The following is a 25,052-nucleotide window of genomic DNA, read 5'->3' as shown; positions in this document are numbered from 1 at the left end:
AAGATAGAGGAAAACGAATAAACGTATATGCATGTTATACCATCTATAAATAGGGAGTGATAATTTATCACTCAACAATGGCTTCCACATTTGTTTGCCTGCTCACTTGTTTTATTTTCTTTGCATGTAATGCCTATGTATACACGTGAATGATTGGATTATCAATAATTGATCAGAAATGGGCATTTCAATTTGAGAATTTAAAAGCTGGAAAAAAACGAATGAACATCCATACATGCTATACCATCTATAAATAGGGAGTGATAAATTATCACTCAACAATGGCTACCACATATGTTTTCCTACTCACTTGTTTTATTTTCTTTGCAAGTAGTGCCTGGGTATGCACGTGAATGATTGGATTATAAATAATTTATCAGAAATTGGCTTTTCAATCTGAGAATTTAAAAGCTATAGGAAAACGAATTAACGTTCAAGCATTATCTCGACTAATATGTACAATAATTCGGTAGCAGGGGAGCTTCCTTGTAATTGTTGCTTTGAGGGGAGGTCACGTGATTGGATTGTCAAAAATTGATCAGAAATGGGCTTTTCAATTTGAGAATTTAAAAACTAGAGGAAAACGAATGAACGTCCATGCATGCTATTCCATCTATAAATAGGGAGTGATAAAGTATCACTCAACAATGGCAATCACATATGTTTGCCTACTCACTTGTTTTATTTTCTTTGCAAGTAATGCCTAGGTATGCACGTGAATGATTTAATTATCAATAATTGATCAAAAATGGGCTTTTCAATTTGAGAATTTAAAAGTTCGAGTAAAACGAATGAACGTCCATGCATGCTCTACCATAAATATATAGGGAATGATAAATTATCACTCAACAATGACTACCACATATGTTTGCCTACTCACTTGTTTTATTTTCTTTGCAAGTAGTGCCTGGGTATGCACGTGTATGATTAGATTATCAATAATTGATCGGAAATGGGCTTTTCAATTTGAGAATTTAAAAGCTAGAGGAAAACGAATGAACGTTCATGCATGCCATACCAATCGTTGCAGATTCGACCGGGATATATATGTTGAAGGGACCATATTGTACGCTAACCATGACTAAAGGTTTTTGCAGGCACTATCCGTGATACCTAGGGGATCATGGGGCGATGCTACTAGACGCTCTTACCGTGATCCGATGGATGCAATCAGAAATGAGTTCTTATATGCTTGATTAAGGAGTTGATGTAAAGAATGGGGTTAACTAGGGTAAACCCGAATAAGAATAAATGTTTTTCTAAATAACATAGAGATGTGAACCCACGACTAGATGTATCTCTGAACCATTGAGGGTCACACAATTCTCGGATTCTGTGTTGCCGTTGAGATAGTCAAATTTCAAGGAGTTGGAATTTGACGACTATAGTTTGATGGAGATCAAACATGAAGCTTATAGGAGTTTTTGAGCTGATTCTATAGGATGGAAAAAATGAAAGTTAGCATGATTGATAAACAAGGAAGGAGGGTGGAACTGCATGTTTTGTGAAGGAGTTCACTAAATCTGGCACAAAACAGGCAGCTGCCAAATATGGCAAGTGAAAATTTTGATATTCGAAATTTTCGATTTTCATTATATGAATAAGACTTGTATCCTTGATACATCGGCGCTCTCAGATCGTCGATCGGGGTTATAAAGAGTTCGAAATCATTTATTTAGTGAATTTGAAATTTACTAATTAAATGTTGGTACTAGTAGTGGTGACTATTAACATGTATAAATTGTCATAAATGTTCTAGAGGAATCTAGAATTAAATTAACTAAAGAGTTAATTTATAAATTATATAACAGTTATTTAATTTAATGAACATATACATGTATATATTTTATATGGTGATATAAAATGTGTGTATATGATATTTTTACATCATCTATTATTAAAAGTTAATAAATACATATTTATTAATTATATAATAGCTTAAATATAATGAAATTATTAGGAGTCAACCTCTATACATACACCACTAGGACTTATAATTGAATACGACAAATTATTGCACACAAAAATATAAAAGGATCTTCTTCCTTGATGGAAAAACTCACGGCCATATTGAGTTGCAAGCAAATTAAGTCTTGTAATTTATTTTTGATTAATGACTTAATTAACTTGAATAATGATAGATTGTGAATCAATTAACTTTCCCATTATTCAAAGTTCTCGGCCAATTTCAAAAGATTTGGGAAAATTTCGGCCAAGTGATTTCCTTCCACCACCGCGGCGCTGACGCTATACCGTCACCGGATTTTGGAAATTCGGAGACTACAGTCTCAATGCACAAATCGTTTGGATTTTCTAGTGCTAATCAAACGAGGAAAATAGTCTCTGATCATGGACCTGATTAGATGATCAAAGAGGATATCCGTTCGTAGGGATTTACAAGAAGGACTATATCTGCCTAAACACCGAAATAGTTTGGAGTCCAGAACGTAAGGTATAATTCTAAACGCTCTATGAAAGAAGTTTTAAACACATGATGCCCAATCAAAAATTTTAAACTTCCGCTGCGTCTTGGGTACGAAAACACGATGTTCCAACAATAGACTTGTTGATTTTTTGGTCTCTGAAGCACTAAAGTATCATAGAAGATACAAAACTATTTAGACTCCTCCTGCAGCTGCATACCTACAAAATATCAATGAAGAAGACAAAGATGAGACTTGAGTCTCGCGGAAGAATAGTAGTATGTTAGTTGGTCAGTATTGGATCTCCCTTCTCACTGAAAAATGCATAATGGAATGAATTTATTTCATTTAATTTTAAAATTGAATTTTATTTTATTAAATTGTAGAAATAAATTGAGACGGAGAAAAGTGTAAACAATATGCAAGATTATATTGCAAGTGTTTAGCAAAATTTAAAAATATAGTTTTAAGATGCACTAGATTAATATAATTTGTGGAAAGAAACCTTATCTCGGATCTGAAAGATGGTCAATTTTTTTGGTTGTTGTTTAACATGAACGTTAATTTCAATATTGATGTCCTTAAAATTTTTTGAACTTTTTGCCATCATTTTCGGACTAAAACTCGAGAAAGTTTGGGAAAATATTTTCGTTTAATTGCTGATGTAGTTATATTGCGGATTCTACAGCTATGGTTGAGAAATGACCGGATGTAGTTATATTGCGGATTCTACAGCTATGGTTGAGAAATGACCGGTTGCTTAAGGATAATTAATTTTTTGGGGTCGTTGTTTAGCAGGCACATGGTATTTTGATCCAATTGAGTACTACTTGTCTTCAACTTTCTGTGTTTATTATTTTTATTTTTGCATATGTGATCACCTTCGTATTTGCAGAAAACAAATGGTACTACGTAAAACAATAAGACACCGTATTAATTTGAAATTGAATATAAATTTATTATATATTTAATGCTCAGAAAAATAGTCAATTAATAGGTAATATTGTTGTTTGAGTAGGTCTTTTGTGACACGGTCTCACATATCTTTATCTGTGAGACGGGTCAACTATATCAATATTCACAATAAAAATTAATTATCTTAGCGTAAAAATAATACATTTTCATGGATGACCCAAATAAGATATCCGTCTCACAAAATACGACCCGTGAAACCGTTTCACACAAGTTTTTGCCTTGTCGTTTTGGGATTTAAAAGATGGAAATGTTTTTGGTGATATATACTTTAAAAAAAAAAAAACCATGTTTGGCATATAAATATAAAAATAGGTTTTTTGTGAGATGGTCTCACGAATCTTTATATGTGAGACGGGTCAACCCTACCGATATTTACAATAAAAAATAATACTCTTAGCATAAAAAGTAATATTTTTTCATGAATAACCCAAATAAGAGATCCGTCTCACAAAATACGTCACACAAATTTTTGCCTAAATATAATACCAAATGTCCAATTCCATGGGCTGGGCCTGGTTCAATGTAAGCGGTCCGTGGGCCATTAAAATACCAATTCGTGCCAAGAATCAAAGTTTATACCAAATAATAATAACAGCCACTGTTCAATTTCAATTCCAAGAGCTATGGCTCCTCCCAAGCAAAACATGAATTCTAACAAATTTCCAAAAAGCAAGAAGAAGAAAAAGAAAAACAAGAACAAGAGCAAGATCGTGAGCTCAGTTCCAGTCGACAATAAAGCCATTGATTCTGAGTGGTGGGATGTTTTCTTGAAGAAGAACTCTTCCTCCCAAGGTACCTTTCAGTTTCTTCTCCATTTTCGTCCTATCCTTCAGGTTTTGTTTGATAGAAATACAGCTGTAAATTTCAAGTCAGTCTCGTGGGTACCGTTTCTTATAATCTGTAGTAATCCTTTCTTGGATCTGAAAGATTACATTTTTGGGAACCTCGTTTAGCAAGCTCGGTAATTCCAATTTTGATGTGGGTTCTTGATTTTCTCTGCCTTGATTCAGTAATTACATATGCTGAATAGTAATCTATGCACATTTTTGTTAATTTGTTACTGCGGGAAATTATTGATAAAGAATCTGAAGCAAACATCCTACTTTTCCTTTCGAGTTGAGCTTTCATTTCGAATTTTTTGGGATGCATTGTGTGTGTTAGAATTTATCTTTAAACTCGCAATAATTTGAGCTTTATTCGAACTTTAATCGGTCGATGATTCTTTTACTCATTGTACATTCGTATTTCTCTGTTCCTGTATGCCCCTTCAAATTAGATGCTATCTGATTGCTGAAAAAGAAAATTTACTCAGGTTTTTTTTTTTAAGAAGACTTTTAAGCCCTCAATAGTTAATACAGCGTAATCGTCTAATTTAGAACTTATTGTCAGTAGTGTTTGCCTTTATTGTATTCAATGCATTTTCTATCATGTAATTTTGTATTTGTGATTTTAAGATGAAGTAATCTTTTATTTTATGTGGATAAGAATTATCTTTAGGTCCAAATGTGTCTCATGATGAGGAGGAACTTTTCAAGCATTTCTTCCGGTTATCCAAGAAAACTTTCGAGTACATATGCTCATTGGTTAGAGAAGATCTTATCTCCAGACCTCCTTCTGGCCTCATCAACATCGAGGGAAGACTCCTAAGTGTCGAGAAGCAAGCTGCTATCGCATTGCGAAGATTGGCTTCTGGTGAATCTCAAGTCTCCGTTGGAGCTTCTTTTGGAGTTGGCCAGTCAACTGTTTCTCAAGTTACGTGGAGATTTATAGAGGCCATGGAAGATCGTGCCCGCCACCATCTCAGATGGCCTGACACGAGTAAAATGGAGAGAATAAAATCCGGTTTTGAATCATCTTCTGGGTTGCCTAATTGTTGTGGTGCAATAGATGCTACTCACATAGTGATGACCCTCCCAGCTGTTCAAACTTCAGACGATTGGTGCGATCAAGAGAACAATTACAGTATGTTTGTGCAAGGTGTTGTTGATTCTGAGATGCGGTTTTTGGACATTGTAACGGGGTGGCCTGGGGGCATGCCGGTTTCTAGATTGTTGAAGTGTTCTGGATTTTACAAACTTTGCGAAAGTGGCGCACGTTTGAACGGAAATGTGAAAGTATTATCTGATGGAGAGGAGGTTAGAGAATATGTAGTTGGTGGAGCGAGTTACCCTCTACTTCCTTGGCTTGTAACGCCGTACAAAGATGAACACTCGGGGTCTGGATCTGAGTTCAACACGTCTCTTGAAACTGCAAGATCTGCTGCTGTCAAGGCATTTTCGCAGCTGAAGGGTGGTTGGCGAATCCTTAACAAGGTTATGTGGAGACCGGATAAGAGGAAATTACCTAGTATTATCTTGGTCTGTTCTTTACTTCATAATATCATAATTGATTGTGGAGACAGATTGAATTCAGATGTTTCTTTGTCTGGCTATCATGACTCTGATTATATGGGACAGATTTGTAAGCAAGTAAATCCCGCGGGAATAACAATTAGAGAAAACTTAGTGAAGCATCTGGGAGGCAGAAAACAAAGTGTAGCACAGCCTTTTGCTGATGTTGCAACGAGCTGATTCTTTTGAGTTTCGTGCTGCTGTTTTCTTAATGGGGAAAAATTAAATCTGATAATCGTGTTAAAAAAATTGTTACATGATACTTTCCCTGTAATTTAACTGTTTTTTGCTTTATAGAATGCTTCTTGCAGGAGTCTTCAATCATAGACTCATAGTATTCCTGTTATTGTTCAAGAGGAAACATCAAAGACAGATTCGGTGGGGAAGTAAGGAGGGAAGATCGTCCAGATTAAAGTCTTAGAAAATTAAATGACTTATTAAGAATTGATCATTCCAGTCCCATCTTCGCCTGAATATCATTTAAATCTGACAAGCCAAGTGGTTAAAAAAATTAAAAAAATAATATTAAAGGCCATGCATAGGCGCACCCAAAATATAGAACATTAGAGGAAGAGGATGCTGCATTTACAAAGCCATAAGATGTGAGTTCCAGATTATCAAACTCCCAAGAGCTAAACACAAAACCTCCAACACAGAAGTTGACAGTAAAACAAGTTGGAAAACTAACGAGTACAAAGTATAATCAAGAATCAAAACCAGAGTAGATGCCGTTTTCTCTCAACATCCTCTTCTCTTCTTCAACATAATTCTTCCCTCTGCTTGCTTGACCAAGATCCCGCTTCCTCTTCTCTTTCTGCTGAAAAGAGAGATTCTTTTTATCTTTACATATCTGCACGTCCACAAGCCCCTCCCCATAGGCAATTGATGCCCTTGTTTTCTGTCGTTCCTCCAAGGATTCTTCCTCCTCCTTCGTTCGAGTTTCTTTCCCTGTGGACCAAGTCCAGTCCTGTTCCTGCTCAGGCTCCTTAGGTGGTGGCACTTTCAAGACAGATAATCCTCCTTTATATCCATGTCGACTCAAAGCTTCAAAATCTATTCCTTTGCTCTTTTTCTTAACAGAATCCTCTGCAATTGGGAAACAAGTTCCAATGTCAGCCCATCAACGGTACCTTACTTCCAATTTTTCTTCTAAATCATGCAAAAGGATCACGTTTTCTTCTAATTGTCCTTATTCATTCATCCGTTTATCAAGAAATGCTCTAAAACATACATGGTTCTGATAGAGCAAGACCCAATTGGGGAAACTGCCACTCAAACAAAAAGGATTAAATATCTTTCTTAAAATGTAACTTTCAACCAAATTACGTTCATATTGTCAACAAAATTGTGATCGTCAACAACAAAGATGCAACAAATTTCCAGAATTACAGTTTCATCAACTCCAATGCATCATGAAATTAGAATTAGAATGAGATAGGATGCTCAGGGAACACTAAAAAACCAGCAATGAACATTCCAGCTCAATCTGAAACCACGCAATCAACCTGAACTCAAAAGGTAATGGTAAAATCCAAGAAAGCCCACGAATACTTACAACACATACCTTTCGAAGCCTTAAGCTTGGACGACTGATTCTTCTTCTCTCTAAGTTTAGATTTCGAGCTCCCATCATTATTATCGTCGGAAGACTCCGTATCATCGGCTTCCCCATCACTCCAACGCAAACCCCTCTTCATTATTGGGTGTGATATGGACGACCTAGGGGATCACCGATTTAGGGCTTTTCGGGTGGTAGAAAATCTAACCTTTGGTTCAAAACTAAAGTAAATAGGATAGGGCATTTTAAAATCATATACACTGAGGGACGTATTTAATATAAGAGATTTATTGATTTTTAATGATTTTTGTATATTTTAAAAGTTTAGAGGTATTCAATTAAAAATTTTACATACTCTATAGAAGTCTAGCGGTATTCAAAATAAAATTTCATAGAGTTTTGTCAATTGGTATTCAACATTGACCTTTAAAAAGTCTATAAAAGTCTAGATGTATTCAAATTTTCAATAGACTTTTAGGGGTGTGTATTCAATCTTGAAAATTTAATTACTTTTATTGATTTTTTTAGAGTTTAAAAGTTTAGAGGTATTGAACATAGACTTTTATAAACTCTATTAAAATTTAGTGGTATCCAAATTAGATTTTTCTAGAGTCTTAAAATGTCTAGTGGTATTCAAACTTGACTTTTTAGAAATCTATAAAAATCTATAGGTATCCAATATTTCCATAGATCTACAATGATTCTAATATAATTCTTTATGTACAAACCTTAAAACTCTAAGTACAACTATAGAAACTCAAAAATCGTCTTCTAATCACTCTAGAGATTTTGATAGACTTTTAATCTAATAAAATATATTTCTCACTCATATATCTCTCTTTCTCATTCAAAGACGACGCTTTTCTCCTCTTAAAAGATAAGTCGAGGGTTCCTCAAATTTTAGAGGTATGATTGAACTAAGCCAATGTTTGTTGATTTCCCGAAAGGTAAAGTATCAGTAGACGCAGACCCCAGACATAAAACAAGAACACGGTTTTGTGCATTCGTGCGGTGGGAACTTTCAATTTCAGAAAAGTTCACAAAAGGCACTATAAACAAGATATAAAACAAAACTCCATCCTAATATATTTTGCAGAATGTCCTTGTTAGACTTAATTTTGTTGTGGAGATGTTAGTACAAAACCAGTAGATGCTGGCTTAAGTATAAAACCAGTAGATATAAATAAGCAGAAAATCAGAAGCACTTGTACCGCGTTAAAACCAGTAGCAGCACTTATCAAGTACTGCTTAATCTACTTAACAAGTGACTTCTTAGCTAAAACCAGAACTAGAAGGAATACAAAACTCGAAATTAACACTAGCAGAATTTTGTGTATCTCAAGTCTTTAAATATTACCGTTAATCTATTAACGTGATACTAGCATTTATTGCTTCATTAAATGTCATTAAATGTTGTACGGGAACATTTAAGACGGCTTACCATTTTTGGTATGAACTGAGACTGATTGCTTTAATGTATTCTGTAGGGTCCATTTTCAGCAATAAAACTGAACCACTGAAAAGTCAAAAGAGCCGTTCAGATTTTAAAACGTTGGATGAAGCCTATATATGGAGACGAAGGACTTTTCAAGAAAATAAGTGAACGAATCTCAATCAGAAAAATATCATTCGAGCATCGCTAGAACTTTCAGCTATCTCAAAAGCTCAACACTGAAAGAGCAGCACACGCTTCATTGCATACATTTGATCACTTGAGATCATATTGTGCTAGTTATTTTCATTATCTCTTTTTAAGCTATTCACTTCATTATCTAATTAATAGAAGAATCTGTAACTGGAAAAGAGTCCTTTCCAGAACTTAAGATCATTCAAGTAGTTGAGTTGTAAAACTAAGAGTTTCAGTAGGCGAAGGGTAAGTCCTGTTGAAGTGGGTGTGTACAACTGTTGTACTGTATTCACCAAAGTCTTTTAGTGATACCTTCTGGAAACAGAAGAAGGGGAGACGTAGAAGATTCATCTTCGAACTTCCAGAAACAAACCTTGTGCCATCTACTGTTTTTCTGTTTCATTATTTTTCACCCACTAACCAACAGATCGTTTCCGCACATTATCTTGTGATCTGCTGGTCTTTAAACTTGAACAAAAATCTGCTAGTATCTTTAACAGGATTCTAGCACATCATTCTGGAAAATCGATTAAGTTTGCCGTTGATTTTATTCAACCCCCCCTTCTAAACTCAACCCGATCCTCAACAAGTGGTATCAGAGCGGGTTATTCTTGTTCTGAAAAATATTTAACAGACATGGCTCATTTCAGCAAAATTCCAATGTTCTCAAAAGAAGACTTTGATGACTGGAAAATCAGAATGCAAGCTCATCTTGCGGCTCAAGATGATGACATGTGGTATGTCATCACAAATGGTTCATTAAAGATCTTAAAGCCAAATCCAGCTGTTGCTATCACCGAAGGTGCACCTCAAATGCTGGAAAAACCAAGATATGAATGGACAAGTGAGGACAAGAAGAAAGCCAATCTTGACAACATTGCAAAGGACATTATGTACAAGACACTCGACAAAAATACCTTCAGCAAAATCAAAATGTGCCCTACTGCCAAGGAAATCTGGGAAAAATTGATTCAAATCTGTGAAGGAAACGAAGAAACTAAGGAAAACAAACTGTCTGTAGCCATGCAGAAGTTTGAGAATATGAAGATGAAGGCTGGAGAAAATATGAATGAATTTGATGAACGCTTCAGCAGTCTTGTCAATGAACTCTCAGCCCTTGGGAAAGATTTTGGCAACAGAGAAATTGCATTAAAGGTAATGAGAGCCCTACCCAGAGAGTGGGACGTCAAAACGATGGCAATGAGAGCTTCCAGGGATCTAAACAAGTTAGAACTGCATGACTTGTTCTCAGATCTGAAGGCATGTGAGTTTGAACTTGAAGTTCGAAGTGGAGAAGAGCCCTTAGCAATTCCACCAACTAAAGCTCTCGCAGCTACTGTTAACTCTACTGCTACAGTTGCCTCAAGTTCATCTTCTGCTACCGCTATAGAGAGCACTTCTGAGAGAAGTACTGAACAGATAAGCAATGACGCAATGTCATTATTTGTTAAGAAGTTTTCCAGATTCATTAGAAAGAATCACAGAACATTTCAAAGTCCCAACCGCAATTTCAAAAAGGAATCACCATCTGGTGATATGGCATGTTTTAACTGCGGAAAAGTTGGACACTTCATTGCTGATTGTCCAAAACCAAAGAAAGATGACCAGAAGAAGAAGGGTGTCAAACGAAATGATAAAAAGACCAGAAGAGATAGGAAGACAATGATTGCAGAAGAAAGTAAGTCCAAATGGGCAGACTCAAGTTCCGAATCTTCTGGTTCTGAAAGCCATTCAAGTGACAGTGATGAAGATGAGATCAAATGTCTGATGGCAAATACTGAATCAACCTCGACATCCGGAGAGGTATTTGACTTTGACTCTGATGAATTTACACGCACTGATTTAGTCAAAGCAATACACGACATGGTAGAAGAGTATTCAAGACTTTCTCAATCATTCGAGGAAGTTAAGGTTGAAAATCAGAAATTAAGAGATCAGAACAGTAAGTTAACTTGCTTGCAAGTAAACAGCTGTAATGATTTACAAGTTGAGATGAGTAAATTAAAAACTGAGAATGAAAGAATAAAAACAGATTACCAGACGATGCTTTCTGAAAACCAGAAGTTATCGCTACTGGTGAATGCTTGGAACAAGTCCTCTATTTCACTCGAAAAGATGCAAGAGTTACAAAAACAATCTGGAGACAGGAGTGGTCTCGGATTTTGTAAAGATGAAGGCACTTCTGAAACGAATACTAAGCCAAAACTGGATATGTGCAAAGGGAAGTACATTCATTTTGTGAAATTTAGTGTGGTACAGAAACAAGAAGTACCTACTGCTTCAATTGAAAGGAATGTAAATCAGATGAACAAAAGGATGCATTATGGTCTGGGTTATGTTGAACCTAAGGAAAGAGTTGACCAGAGTTCTGGATCCAGTAGAGGATTCAACTCAGGAAGACAACCTCCTATGAAGGTTAAAAACTATCAGTACTATAATTCTAGACCTGTTCAGAAGAGATACAGGCCAGACAACAGAAACAAAAGGGAAAAACAACATTCTAAGAAGCATTATGTTAGAAATAACAGACCCTTTGTTGCATACACCTCCATGGATACCCGAAGTACAAAGATTGTACAAATGTGGGTTTCGAAGGGACTAATAAGGCTTGCACCCAAGTAGATTGTGTACCAGATACTAAAATTTATGTTTGCAGATACAAGTGAAGAAAGCCAAGATCAGTAGCTCAACATGGTATTTGGACAGTGGATGTTCCAGACACATGACTGGACATAAGAGTCTACTATCAGAAATAGTGAGTTGTACTGGACCAGAGATAACCTTTGGGGACAACTCAAAAGGTAAAACCGTGGGTAAGGGTAAGATTATCCATGGTAACATCACTATTAAGGATGTGCTCCTAGTTGAAAATATTTGTTATAACTTGATCAGTATTAGTCAATTATGTGATAATGGATTTTCAGTAGCATTCCAGAAGCACACTTGCACAGTTAAAAATGCTGATGACTCTATTGTTTTGACCGGAGTTAGAAATGGCAACACCTATAAAATCTCTTGGAACATAGATCATATCATTGCTCCTACATGTTTAGTTGCATCTCTAAGTGATAAACACTGGCTGTGGCACAAGAGATTGAATCACCTGAATTTCAAGTCTATCAACAATCTCAGAAAACAGAACTTAGTCGATGGATTGCCAGACATAAATTTTGTTAAGAATCATGTATGTTCTGCATGTCAACTTGGTAAGCAAGTAAGATCTAGTTTCAAAAATAAAGGCAGCAAATCATCCTCAAGATGTTTAGAATTATTGCATATGGACTTATTTGGTCCAATCCCTATCATAAGCTTAGGGGGAATGAGATACACCCTTGTTGTTGTTGATGATTTCTCTAGATTTACTTGGGTAATCTTTCTTGCTGGAAAAGATCAAACCAGTAGCCTTCTGATCAAACTTCTGAAAAAGGTTCAAAATGAAAAATCAGTTTCTGTCATTAGAATCAGAAGTGATCGAGGTACTGAATTTACTAACAAGACTCTTGAGATATATCTAGATGAACAGGGCATTCATCATGAATATTCAGCTGCCAGGACGCCCCAACAAAATGGAGTAGCTGAGAGGAGAAACAGAACACTTAAAGAAGCTGCTAGAACAATGCTAGCAGATGCAGACATCTCTCAGCGCTTCTGGGCAGAAGCTATTAATACTGCTTGCTACACACAAAACAGAACAATGATCAACAAGAGGAATAATCAGACTCCTTACGAAATATGGACAGGGAGTAAAACGAATGTATCTTATTTTCACGTTTTTGGTTGTAGATGCTTTATGCATAATAATGGTAAAAATCATTTAGCTGCATTCGATTCAAAATCTAACGCAAGATTATTTCTTGGATATTCAGCAGTTAGTAAGGCATTTAGAATTTTCAATAATAAAACACTCAATGTTGAAGAATCTATTCATGTTGTCTTTGATGAAGACAGCAGTGCTCCCGAGATTACTAACATATCTAATCTCAGTAACAGGTTAGACAGGGTTCATCTGGAACTAGATAGTGAAGATGATGCAGAAGCAAGCATCAAGGATGTTCAAAATCAAGAACCAAACACTCATATTCCAGAACCAGCAGCTGACACTCTAGAACCAGCAGCTGATATTCCAAAACAATCTACTGCTTTATATAAAGATAATCTAAATCCTTTTGTTTGGAGAAAATCTCATCCTCCATCTTTGGTGATTGAAAATCCAGCAGCTCCGCTAAGGACCAGAAGACAGATGATGAATGAATACATGCATGCTGCTTTTATTTCTCAAGATGAACCAAAGAAGATTGAAGAAGCTCTTCTGGATCCCAATTGGATAGAAGCTATGCAAGAAGAGTTGAATCAATTTGAGAGGAATAAAGTTTGGTTTCTAGTACCTAGACCATCTCACCAAGCTGTCATTGGAACCCGGTGGGTATTTAGAAACAAACTAAATGAAGAAGGAATAGTTATCAGAAACAAAGCAAGATTGGTTGCACAAGGATTCAGACAAGAAGAAGGAACAGAATATGATGAAACTTTTGCACCAGTAGCTAGGCTCGAAGCTATCAGAATATTTTTAGCCTTTGCTGCTTACAAAAATTTCAAAGTGTATCAGATGGATGTGAAGAGTGCGTTCCTCAATGGTCTACTACAAGAGGAAGTCTATATTGAACAGCCTCCAGGTTTTTCTGATCACCTATTACCGAATCATGTTTTTAAATTACACAAAGCATTGTATGGTTTGAAACAAGCACCTAGGGCTTGGTACGACACACTTTCACAATTCCTTATTAACCATGATTTCACCGTTGGTACCGTGGACAAGACTTTGTTTACCCTAGTCAAAAATAAACACATATTATTAGTTCAAATTTATGTTGATGATATTATATTTGGGTCAACTAACCCCAAATTATGTGCAAAGTTTGCTAAGTTAATGCAGGAACAGTTCGAAATGAGCATGATGGGAGAATTAACATTTTTCTTAGGACTTCAAATCAAGCAACTTGATACTGAAATCTTCATCAATCAAGCTAAGTATACAAAGGAACTTCTGAAAAAGTTTGGGATGGAAGCATGCTCTGCTGCTTCCACTCCTATGAGCTCGTCTACCAAACTTGATAAAGATGAAGGGGGAACTCCAGTAGAGGTAACTCAGTATCGTGGTCTTATTGGCTCATTGTTATATCTTACTGCCAGTAGACTCGATATTATGTTTGCTGTTTGCATATGTGCTAGATTTCAATCTAATCCTAAACAATCACATTTCATTGCTGGTAAAAGAATTTTAAAATATCTGAAAGATACTCAAAATGTAGGCCTCTGGTATCCCAAGGACTCATCGTTTAATCTTATTGGATACTCAGATGCTGATTATGAAGGATGTAAACTGGATAGGAAAAGCACAAGTGGTTTTTGTCAATTTCTTGGTGACAGGTTGATCTCCTGGTTTAGCAAAAAGCAGACTTCTATAGCCACGTCTACTGCAGAAGCAGAGTATCTTGCTCCTGGAAGCTGTTGTTCTCAAATGCTTTGGATACAACAACAACTTAAAGACTATGGAGTTCAAGCCTCTGAATCACCTATATTTTGTGACAATACCAGTGCAATTGCTATATCGCATAATCCAGTACTCCATTCCAGAACGAAGCACATTGATATCAGACATCATTTCATTAGAGATCATGTACAAAAGAAGGATATTCGTCTGGAATACATTCCTACTGATCAACAAGCAGCAGACATATTTACCAAACCATTTCCTGAGAATAAGTTTTCATATTTTCGTATTTATAGGGTATTCAAGGGAGATAAAGATCCTTGCGACTGTTCATTATCAACGGTTCAGATTGAAAGTTTGCCAAGAGTCGTTTGGTGTTTAATATCCTTTATTACTGCATTAATTGAGGGGGCAGAAGAAAATCAAAAGAAAAAGAGTTGTGGTTGTGTCTGATTCTGACAAAACGGAATCAGAAGAATCAGCAGCACCCACTCAACAAGCTTCACTGCCTCCCACCCCATCCAAGAAGAAGTCTCGCACCACCATCCGCATCAAGAAAACAGCAGCTCTTGCTGAATTAGAGACTGTTCCTCTTCGACAAGTTTTTCCACAAGCTGTCCCATCCACCAAAGCAAAAGCCATTGAATCAGGACCTTCAACTGCTCAATTTTTCAGACCAACTTCTGGTGTGGTCATTAGAGAATCTGCTACTGGTTCTTCTGCTTTCAAACCAGTAGTCCCTGCTACTTCTGGAAAAGGGAAAGGCAATATTACCGAGTTGTCTCAGTCACCGGTGGCCACATCAACCATTCAAACAGCAATCGATCTTCATCTGGAAGAAATTGATAATTCAACCAGAGAAGACATGAAATTTTTTGGTGATTGGCTCAAGGTAAGAGTCTACCATCCAATCATCTTTTTGAACACTCCCGGTGTTTTTGCTCAAACTGTGAAAAATGAGAAAAATGTTTTTGCTGCTGCTAAGACAAAAAATGTGATAGAAGCCATCAATCGCCGAAACTACATTCTGGATCAAGTCAAACAGCAGAATATGGACACTGTTCTGAAAACGTTGAAGTCGAATTTTGACTCTACTGGTCCTACTGCGTTTCATGATCAGTACATCATTCAACTTTTGTCGGAGCAGCTGACAATTTTGTCTGAGCAAATTGTTACCAAGGAGAAGGCTTTTTCTCAGCCTTCAAAATTTAGTGTCAATACCGTCCCCGCAATTTTGAAGACTCAGTCAGTTGAGGAACCGGCCAAAGCTTCTTCTGAAGTCAATGTCTCTAGTACTCCTGCACCTCAAGTAGCTCCTACTCAATCATCCTCACTTATTTCTGTTCATGATCTGGCATCGGTTGATGAAGTGATCGAATCGATTGTGCAGACTCAAGCAGCACAGGATGACTCACTGCCAGTTATTACTACTTCTGCTGATCCTCCTCCAGTCCAATCCATTCCAGAATCTGCTACTGTCACTGCTACTACTTCTTCATCTCTTCCAGAGCTTAAACATTTTTCAGAAGCTCATCAAGCTGAAATGGCAACTCTGTTGCCTACTTCACCTTCTGTTGTTGAGCCGAGAGCTATTACTGAACCTGCTGCTGATTTGCAACAACCAGAAACAAGGCCAACAGATCCAACTACTGCTTCAGAAGGTCCCTCTGCCGAACCAGAACCAGCATTTATCACTCAAGCAGAAGTTGCACCGTCTACTGCTCTTATTATTTCTTCTCAGCATTCTCCTGAGCGCATCGCCAGAATGGAAGATATCAAGCAACGTGCTCTTGTTGAATCTCCTTCACCTTCTGAGACCTCTGCTCTTGAACATGCCATGGAAACTCTTCAAAGAGGACTTCATAATCTATCTGAGATTGTCAAACAGCTCTCATATGAATACAGTGAGCATAGCGGTCACGTCAAATCTAGTCAAGAACGTATATCAAAAGAAGTCGCGAACACCAGTGACTCTTCGACGAGATTTTCTATCGAATTCAGTTTGTTCAAGAAGAATATTTTCCACAATCAAGGTCTCATTTTGATTGGTCAAAGTGATCTCATCAAGACCGTTTCTGATCATCACTCCTCAATTTCAGCAGTTTCTACCAAAGTCGAAGCCTTGGATTCGAAGCTGGAACTCCTTGATACCAAGATTGAATCTCAATTTCAATCTCTTACAAATATGTCAGACAGAGTTTCGAGCCAAGCAACATACTTGAAAATGCTGAATGCAGGAATCCAAACCCTCACAGGCCGAGTTGATGATTTAATCACTCAATTTAAGGATAGTGATGCCAAAAAGGGGGAAGACGATAGATTTGGAGATAGAACTGGAGCAAGTAGCAGCAGACCTCATTCTTCTGGAAGGGATCAAGATCCAGATGAAGCTATTTTCAGAGATATTGGAACAAATTAGTTTTATTTTCTTGTCTTGATTTTCTGGATACTAATTGCTTTTATCTGCTTCTCAATCTGTTCTACTAATGTTTTAAGGAACATCTAGGTTTTGGCATCACCACAAAGGGGGAAATTGTTAGGCATAATTTTGTTGTGGAGATGCTAGTACAAAACCAGTAGATGCTGGCTTAAGTATAAAACCAGTAGATATAAATAAGGAGAAAACCAGAAGCACTTGTACCGCGCTAAAACTAGTAGCAGCACTTATCAAGTACTGCTTAATCTACTTAACAAGTGACTTCTTAGCTAAAACCAGAACTAGAAGGAATACAAAACTCGAAATTAACACTAGCAGAATTTTGTGTATCTCAAGTCTTTAAATACTACCGTTGATCTATTAACGTGATACTAGCATTTATTGCTTCATTAAATGACATTAAATATTGTACGGGAACATTTAAGACGGCTTACCATTTTTGGTATGAATTAAGACTGATTGCTTTAATGTATTCTGCAGGGTCCATTTTCAGCAATAAAACTGAACCACTGAAAAGTCAAAAGAGCCGTTCAGATTTTAGAACGTTGGATGAAGCCTATATATGGAGACGAAGGACTTTTCAAGAAAATAAGTGAACGAATCTCAATCAGAAAAATATCATTCGAGCATCGCTATAACTTTTAGCTATCTCAAAAGCTCAACACTGAAAGAGCAGCACACGCTTCATTGCATACATTTGATCACTTGAGATCATATTGTGCTAGCTATTTTCATTATCTCTTCTTAAGCTATTCACTTCATTATCTCATTAATAGAAAAATCTGTAACTGGAAAAGAGTCATTTCCAGAACTTAAGATCATTCAAGTAGTTGAGTTGTAAAACTAAGAGTTTCAGTAGGCGAAGGGTAAGTCCTGTTGAAGTGGGTGTGTACAACTGCTGTACTGTATTCACCAAAGTCTTTTAGTAATACCTTCTGGAAACAGAAGAAGGGGAGACGTAGAAGATTCATCTTCGAACTTCCAGAAACAAACCCTGTGCCATCTACTGTTTTTCTGTTTCATTATTTTTCACCCACTAACCAACAGATCGTTTCCGCACATTATCTTGTGATCTGCTGGTCTTTAAATTTGAACAAAAATCTGCTAGTATCTTTAACAGAATTCTAGCACATCATTCTGGAAAATCGATTAAGTTTGTTGTTGAGTTTATTCAACCCCCCCTTCTAAACTCAACCCGATCCTCAACAGTCCTCGAGATTATCACTACATGTATAAATTATAAAATAATAAAACAACAAGATAAAAAAAATTCCTTAGCGAGCACAAGCTAAAAAATCCAGCTCTAAAAATATCATAGAAAACATGACGAAGGCATCCATTGTTATTACTATCTCATTATTATTTATTATCTCATGCCTTATCATTTTGTAATATTATATTTTATTTTTTTAATTAACAAAAAAAGAGGAAAAAGTTGAAAAAATTAGGCACGGTATAAATCTAACTTATTGATAACCTTCTAATAATAATCAATTGAATTGGAAAATATTATTATACTTTAGTAATTATATTTTATTCAAATTTAGTAACTTTTAAATGTCCAATATATATAGAATTCATCAGTAGTGTACGTGATTTTACTTTTCAAACGATAATAAGATAAATCTTAAGATATAAATAGCAGCACTTATCACTGTATTCATAAGAGAGCTGTGTATCTCAAGTCTTTAAATATTACCGTTGATCTATTAACGTGATACTAGCATTTATTGCTTCATTAAATGCCATTAAATATTGTACGGGAACATTTAAGACGGCTTACCATTTTTGGTATGAACTAAGACTGATTGCTTTAATGTATTCTGCACGGTCCATTTTCAGCAATAAAATTGAACCACTGAAAAGTCAAAAGAGCCGTTCAGATTTTAGAACGTTGGATGAAGCCTATATATGGAGATGAAGGACTTTTCAAGAAAATAAGTGAACGAATCTCAATCAGAAAAATATCATTCGAGCATCGCTATAACTTTTAGCTATCTCAAAAGCTCAACACTGAAAGAGCAGCACACGCTTCATTGCATACATTTGATCACTTGAGATCATATTGTGCTAGCTATTTTCATTATCTCTTCTTAAGCTATTCACTTCATTATCTCATTAATAGAAGAATCTGTAACTGGAAAAGAGTCCTTTCCAGAACTTAAGATCATTCAAGTAGTTGAGTTGTAAAACTAAGAGTTTCAGTAGGCGAAGGGTAAGTCCTGTTGAAGTGGGTGTGTACAACTGCTGTACTGTATTCACCAAAGTCTTTTAGTGATACCTTCTGGAAACAGAAGAAGGGGAGACGTAGAAGATTCATTTTCGAACTTCCAGAAACAAACTCTGTGCCATCTACTGTTTTTCTGTTTCATTATTTTTCACCCACTAACCAACAGATCGTTTCCGCACATTATCTTGTGATCTGCTGGTCTTTAAACTTGAACAAAAATCTGCTAGTATCTTTAACAGGATTCTAGCACATCATTCTGGAAAATCGATTAAGTTTGCTCTTGAGTTTATTCAACCCCCCCTTCTAAACTCAACCCGATCCTCAACAGTCCTCGAGATTATCACTACATGTATAAATTATAAAATAATAAAACAACAAGATAAAAAAAATTCCTTAGCGAGCACAAGCTAAAAAATCCAGCTCTAAAAATATCATAGAAAACATGACGAAGGCATCCATTGTTATTACTATCTCATTATTATTTATTATCTCATGCCTCATCATTTTGTAATATTATATTTTATTTTTTTAATTAACAAAAAAAGAGGAAAAAGTTGAAAAAATTAGGCACGATATAAATCTAACTTATTGATAACCTTCTAATAATAATCAATTGAATTGAAAAATATTATTATACTTTAGTAATTATATTTTATTCAAATTTAGTAATTTTTAAATGTCCAATATATATAGAATTCATCAGTAGTGTACGTGATTTTACTTTTCAAACGATAATAAGATAAATCTTAAGATATAAATATATAGTAAAAACGAATTCAAATTTTCTATTAGTAGCTTCGAACCTTAGCAAATGTAATTCTAAAAAAATGAGGGGATGATTATTATGATGATACATGACACTGAAGATTAATTCAGAGTTGTGGTATTTTTTTCCCCTTGTCTGAGATAGAATAATGGTATTTCAATTATTAATTTAAGAAAATGAATCTCCATTTAAGAAAATTGTTGGAAATGAAGTTTTCTTAGTTCCTTGCTTTAAGCAAATATATCTTGGACATAAAAGGGATTAGAGATGACAGCTTCCCCACGGGGAAAAACCGAAACGGGGATGTGATCCCCGATTTTTTCGGGTTTCAGTTTTTTTTTTAAAATCTCTGAAGTAGTTTGTGCTGGATTGCACAATTTTCTTTGAAAGAAGTGTCGATTTGATGAATTTCCAGTTCAACCAGAGAATGAATTTCCACAACCTTCGGCAGAACAAGTTTACGAGGATAACAACTTTGATCAAATATTTGACATTGAAGAACATCAACGAGCAAATGCAAATGCATGGAGGGATACTATAGCAAAACAAATGTGGAGTGACGTTGATCATATTTACAATAACGAACCTTAGATTTTTCATAAAAAAAACTGCTTAAAATTTATAAAAATTTCATAATATTTTGATTAGTTATTTATCTATACTGATTAAATTTTTATATATGCTTATAAATTACAACTTTATTGATTTAGTTATTTATGCATGTTGAATAGACACGGTGATTGAAATTTTGATTTTGTTAAATTGAATTGTGATTTTTTCATATATTAAACATATTTACTTTTATATAAATAAATTTATTTCAAAGTGAAGATGTTATTTATGTTAAATAATTATTAGTTCAACGAAATTATATATATATATATATATATATATATATATATACACACCAAAATATTGAAAAATTTGCAAATATCTATCAAAATATAAGTACAAAATTTGCACCATTAATAAAAAAATTTGTAAATATCTACCAAAATATTGCAAAAGTCTACAAAAGTAAATGTAATTCTGTTTACAAATCTGTGAGATTCTATAAGAGTCAATAAAAATCTATCAAATCCACATAAATCTATCATTTAAAAAAAGTTGTTGAAAGTCATTAAATCTCTACATTGAATACACCCCACTTAATAACTTAATGGAATTCATTAACATATATATTAACATTAAAGCCTAAGGTACAACTATAAATTGTCAAAAATTGTATTAGGTTCAACCCAAAGATTTGGATGGATTTTTAATAATTGAATAGCCTCGCAACAACCATGATTTTTTAAATTCTTTTTAACATTTATGATATTTTTATACAAAATTGTATCCACACAATGATAAATAATATTATTTTCCCAAGTATATTATCAATTAAAAAACAAGGTTAGATATTAATCAATTGATGTTTTTTTTAAAATTTACAAACATGCATGCAAACTCACATATATACACATATAAGGATTAAATGATTTAACTTTTAAATAAGTAAATTTATTTATTAATATAAATATTGAAAAAATATTTCAAACTGAATATGTTATATATGTCAATTAATTATTGGTTCAAAGAAATTAAAAAAAAATAATATGTTATAATTAAGTACAAAATGTATACAATTTTATAAAAAAAAATTCACAAAAGTCTTTAAAAATCTTGCAAAAAAGTCTACATGAATTGTAGTGTCCCAAATTCAGTACACGTATAACCCAGGTATTATTTAAATTGTTAAATATTTTATTTAAGTTTAAAATGATTTTAGTGATGCATGATTTATTTAAATTGCATTATTTTAATGTTTATGTGATGCACGTTAAAATATTTTCTCGAGTTTCTTGTTTCAGGCGATTATTCGATGCGAGATCGAGGAGATGAGACCGGGGACGATTTTTGGTAATTTTAAAACGTGGTATTTTATTTTAAGTTGGGCTTGGAGCATTTTAACTCATTTATTAAGTTTTTAGCATTTTAAAGCCAAATTTAATTATTAGGTGAATTTTAGAATTTTAAAACTTTAAAAAGACTAGCACATGCACATTTTATTTTAAATTAGAGATTTTGTTAAAGTTAAGGGAGAATTAGTATTTTAAAATTAGTACTAATTAATAATTAAGCAAATTTTACTCTCTCTAATTTACTAATCACACGCACACACACACTTTTACACATACTAAATACCGCTAAAAACACACACACACTTCAATTCATATTTTTATCATTTTTGGAGAGGAGAAAACCAAGGGTTCTAAGAATCCTTGCAGCCGCCCCCTCCCCTCTCCATCTTCCAGCAAATTTTCGTGTATTTTTTTCAAGGATTTTAGAGCCACAAGTGTTCCGGATCGTCTCTCGCATCCTTCCTGTGACGGTATCGTCATATCGATATTTTTAATATCAAAAGGCACGTATATTCTGTTATTTCTGCATCGATCTCGTCATATTATGCGTTGTGTTGTTATTTATGCGTAAAAAATACATGTGTGATGCGTAGAAGTTTGAGCAATTATGTTTAGATCACTTTTGAAACCATTTTCAAATATAAATCACGTTTTTACTATCTTTTTAAATACTGCGATTTTTCGATCGCGTTTTTGAGAAAACTTTCAACACGAAAATTGTAGAACTTTTCGATACCTTCGGTTTGACAGTAAATTCGAAATATTTGGGTAAAATATTGAGTGAGTTATGATTTTTTTGTGGGACTGCTCAAACTGCGTTTTCAGAGAAATATGTTTATTAACGTGTTCTTGAGATTTTATTGTTGCAGGCTTCGTTGGGGATCGAGGGTGATCATTGCTGCGTCTAGGTATGCTCAGTATGATATTGGGTTGGCATTTGGGTTGTCGATTAGTGGCGATAGGCACTCGAATTCGTTAGAGGTCGTATGAAACGATTTGGTGTCAATTGCCGTGTTTTTGAATTGTATGTGTCGTAGAGTGGACGTCGTTGCTTTGGGGTGTTTGTACGAATTTGGTTCGTCGTCATGGCATACTAGGATGAGTCTCGGAGCGTCGGTTCATGGTCCGTACAATCGAGTCTAGAATGATAAGCATCGCAGGTATTAAATTTTTGTGAGTTTCCGAATTGCGTAGGTACACGGACCCTCTCACGGACCCTTACACGGGGTCCGTGCCTTTATATCCTTCGAAGTGTATTTTTACCGAGTCTACACGGACCCCCACACGGACCAGAGCACGGGGTCCGTGCCTTACCCCTTCTGCATGACAAATTTCACCGCATCTACACGGACCCGGAGCCGTGGGCACGGGGTCCGTGTCCCTTCTCCTTTCGAACATTTCTTTTGCGAACCTACACGAACCCATACACGGACCCAGGCACGGGGTCCGTGTACTTCATATATCTTGGGAAATTCTAATTGTGTTTTTGGAGTTTCATGTCTTGGGTTAGTACGATAATTTTAAAAGAGGTCAAATCCCGAGTGTTCTAGAATGTCATAAGTTATTTATTAAATTCAGGGGTGAGCACGTGCGCCTACGTCTAAGCTATGCAAGTTAAGTATTTAAATTCATGTTAGTATGTGCAGCAGCGACCCCAAATAAAATCCAACGAATCCCTCAAAGCCAAGTAAGTATATCGACGTGCAAGAAAATATTTTCAAGTTTTTTAGGTATGTTAAATGTCTTGTGACCAATGTATGTATGGGGTTGGAAAGCGTTAAATCATGAACGGGTTTAGATCAGGATTGGAAAGCGTTAAATCATGAACGGGGACCAATCCGCCCGTTAAAGCATGAATGGAGATCTCATGTATGTGGCAGTGGATTCATCCCTGTCAGCCCAGTATAGTGGTTTAGTCTGATCAGACGAATTATGTTATGGGTCACTTGCTTTGAAACATGCCTCTACGCAAAATAATGAAGTTCATGTATGTTTATGTATGTACAAGTATGCAAGCATGTTTATGAAAGTTTTCACGTTATGGCACGTCTAAGTTATGTACGTATGTTCATGTTCAGTGCAAGTTCAAGTTTCAAGTATGTATGTTCTATTTTAAAGTTGCATGTGGTTTTATTACGTATTATTCGTTACTCCCAGTTTATACGTGTTGAGTCTTTAGACTCACTAGACTTGATCGATGCAGGTGAGGATGATTATGAGGAGACTGGAGATGGTGACCAAGGGGCAAGCTTGGACTGAGTAGGAGGCTAGACTCGAGGACCGCCAAGTTTTAGTTTTATGGAAATGTTCAAATACTTTTGTCAAACTTAAATTTTTAGATCTTTTGTTGCAACAGATTTGGAGACGTACAGTTTACTTTATCAAACTCTGGTTGTTCACGATTTATTTAAGAAAATTTTTAATTTTTTCCCCAAATTTTTGAATAGTAAAAGTATAGTACGTTACAGTTGGTATCAGAGCGGTGTTATTATAAAGGGTTACGCCTACTGCCTGTCGCAAGAAGCTCACGAAGTCACACCTCGAGTCTATAAGTTTTAAGGTTTCAAATTTATGTTATGTTGTAAGCATTAAGTTCTGATTTCAGCATGTGCATATTTTAAAGTTCAAGTATGTGCATCTTATGTTGTCTATATTATATTCATGTATGTGGGGTTTACGTGTGGGGTCAATTATTGGAACAGTATGCCTCCTAGACGTGTGATCGACCGTGAAGCAAGGGATGAGGACAGAGAGCCTCGAGAGGAGAGAAGAGACGCTCCTCCACCTCCACCTCCGGACATGCAGGCACAGATGCTTGCAGGTATGACGCAGTTCTTCGCACAGTTTGCAAGGATCCAGACTGCAGTAGACGCAGGGTAGAGGCCCAGACCGGAGGCAGTGTATGAAAGATCCAGGAGGATGAATGCGAAGGAGTTTTCGGGTACCACTGACCCGATGGTAGCTGAAGGATAGATTAAGTCCATCGAGGTAATCTTCGATTTTATGGAACTGACCGATGCAGATAGGGTCAGGTGTGCAACGTTCCTTCTGACAGGGGACGCCAGACTATGGTGGGAGAGTGCGTCAGTGGCAGTCAACTTGCAGGTGTTGCCTTGTAATGGGTTCAAAGAGGTTTTCTACTCAAAGTAATTCACTGAGGAAGTACGCTCTCGCCTAACCAGAGAGTTCATGACGTTGCGTCAGGGGGATAGCAGCGTGGCGGAGTTCGTGATGAAGTTCGAAAGGGGGTG

The 25,052-nt window shown here is 35.7% G+C and overlaps 2 protein-coding genes across 3 annotated transcripts; one reads left to right on the top strand and one right to left on the bottom strand.

Moving 5' to 3' along the window:
- Positions 1–3,983: 3,983 nt before the first annotated feature.
- Positions 3,984–6,134, top strand: LOC142555025 (protein ANTAGONIST OF LIKE HETEROCHROMATIN PROTEIN 1-like). Of its 2 annotated transcripts, none has more exons than XM_075665663.1 (2): positions 3,984–4,190; positions 4,896–6,134. In XM_075665663.1, exons 1-2 carry the CDS (start codon positions 4,022–4,024, stop codon positions 5,966–5,968), a joined length of 1,242 nt encoding a protein of 413 aa, XP_075521778.1. In that variant the 5' UTR covers positions 3,984–4,021; the 3' UTR covers positions 5,969–6,134. The 2 variants fall into 2 exon arrangements, with proteins under 2 accessions (XP_075521778.1, XP_075521777.1); XM_075665662.1 differs by having other exon boundaries at positions 4,884–6,134.
- Positions 6,135–6,292: 158 nt separating this feature from the next.
- On the bottom strand, positions 6,293–7,580 carry LOC142556466 (uncharacterized). The gene is made up of 2 exons (XM_075667929.1): positions 7,353–7,580; positions 6,293–6,874 (listed from the first exon to the last, which is right to left on the bottom strand). The coding sequence occupies exons 1-2, from the start codon at positions 7,483–7,485 to the stop codon at positions 6,492–6,494; spliced, it is 516 nt and encodes a 171-aa protein (XP_075524044.1). The 5' UTR covers positions 7,486–7,580; the 3' UTR covers positions 6,293–6,491.
- Positions 7,581–25,052: the final 17,472 nt, after the last annotated feature.

The sequence above is a fragment of the Primulina tabacum genome, chromosome 9 (assembly GCF_025594145.1).
Source record: "Primulina tabacum isolate GXHZ01 chromosome 9, ASM2559414v2, whole genome shotgun sequence".
Lineage (NCBI taxonomy): Eukaryota > Viridiplantae > Streptophyta > Magnoliopsida > Lamiales > Gesneriaceae > Primulina > Primulina tabacum.
The sequence above is the reverse complement of the archived record's forward strand: the minus strand, read 5'-3'. Positions and strand labels throughout refer to the sequence as shown.

Excerpts from the sequence above, each read along its gene's own strand:
- LOC142555025 (XM_075665662.1), top strand. The coding sequence starts at position 4,022 with ATGGCTCCTCCCAAGCAAAACATGAATTCTAACAAATTTCCAAAAAGC. Across the intron at positions 4,191-4,883 it reads GAAGAACTCTTCCTCCCAAG|AATTATCTTTAGGTCCAAAT; the intron begins GTACCTTTCAGT and ends TATGTGGATAAG.
- LOC142556466 (XM_075667929.1), bottom strand. The coding sequence starts at position 7,485 with ATGAAGAGGGGTTTGCGTTGGAGTGATGGGGAAGCCGATGATACGGAG. Across the intron at positions 6,875-7,352 it reads CAAGCTTAAGGCTTCGAAAG|AGGATTCTGTTAAGAAAAAG; the intron begins GTATGTGTTGTA and ends TCCCAATTGCAG.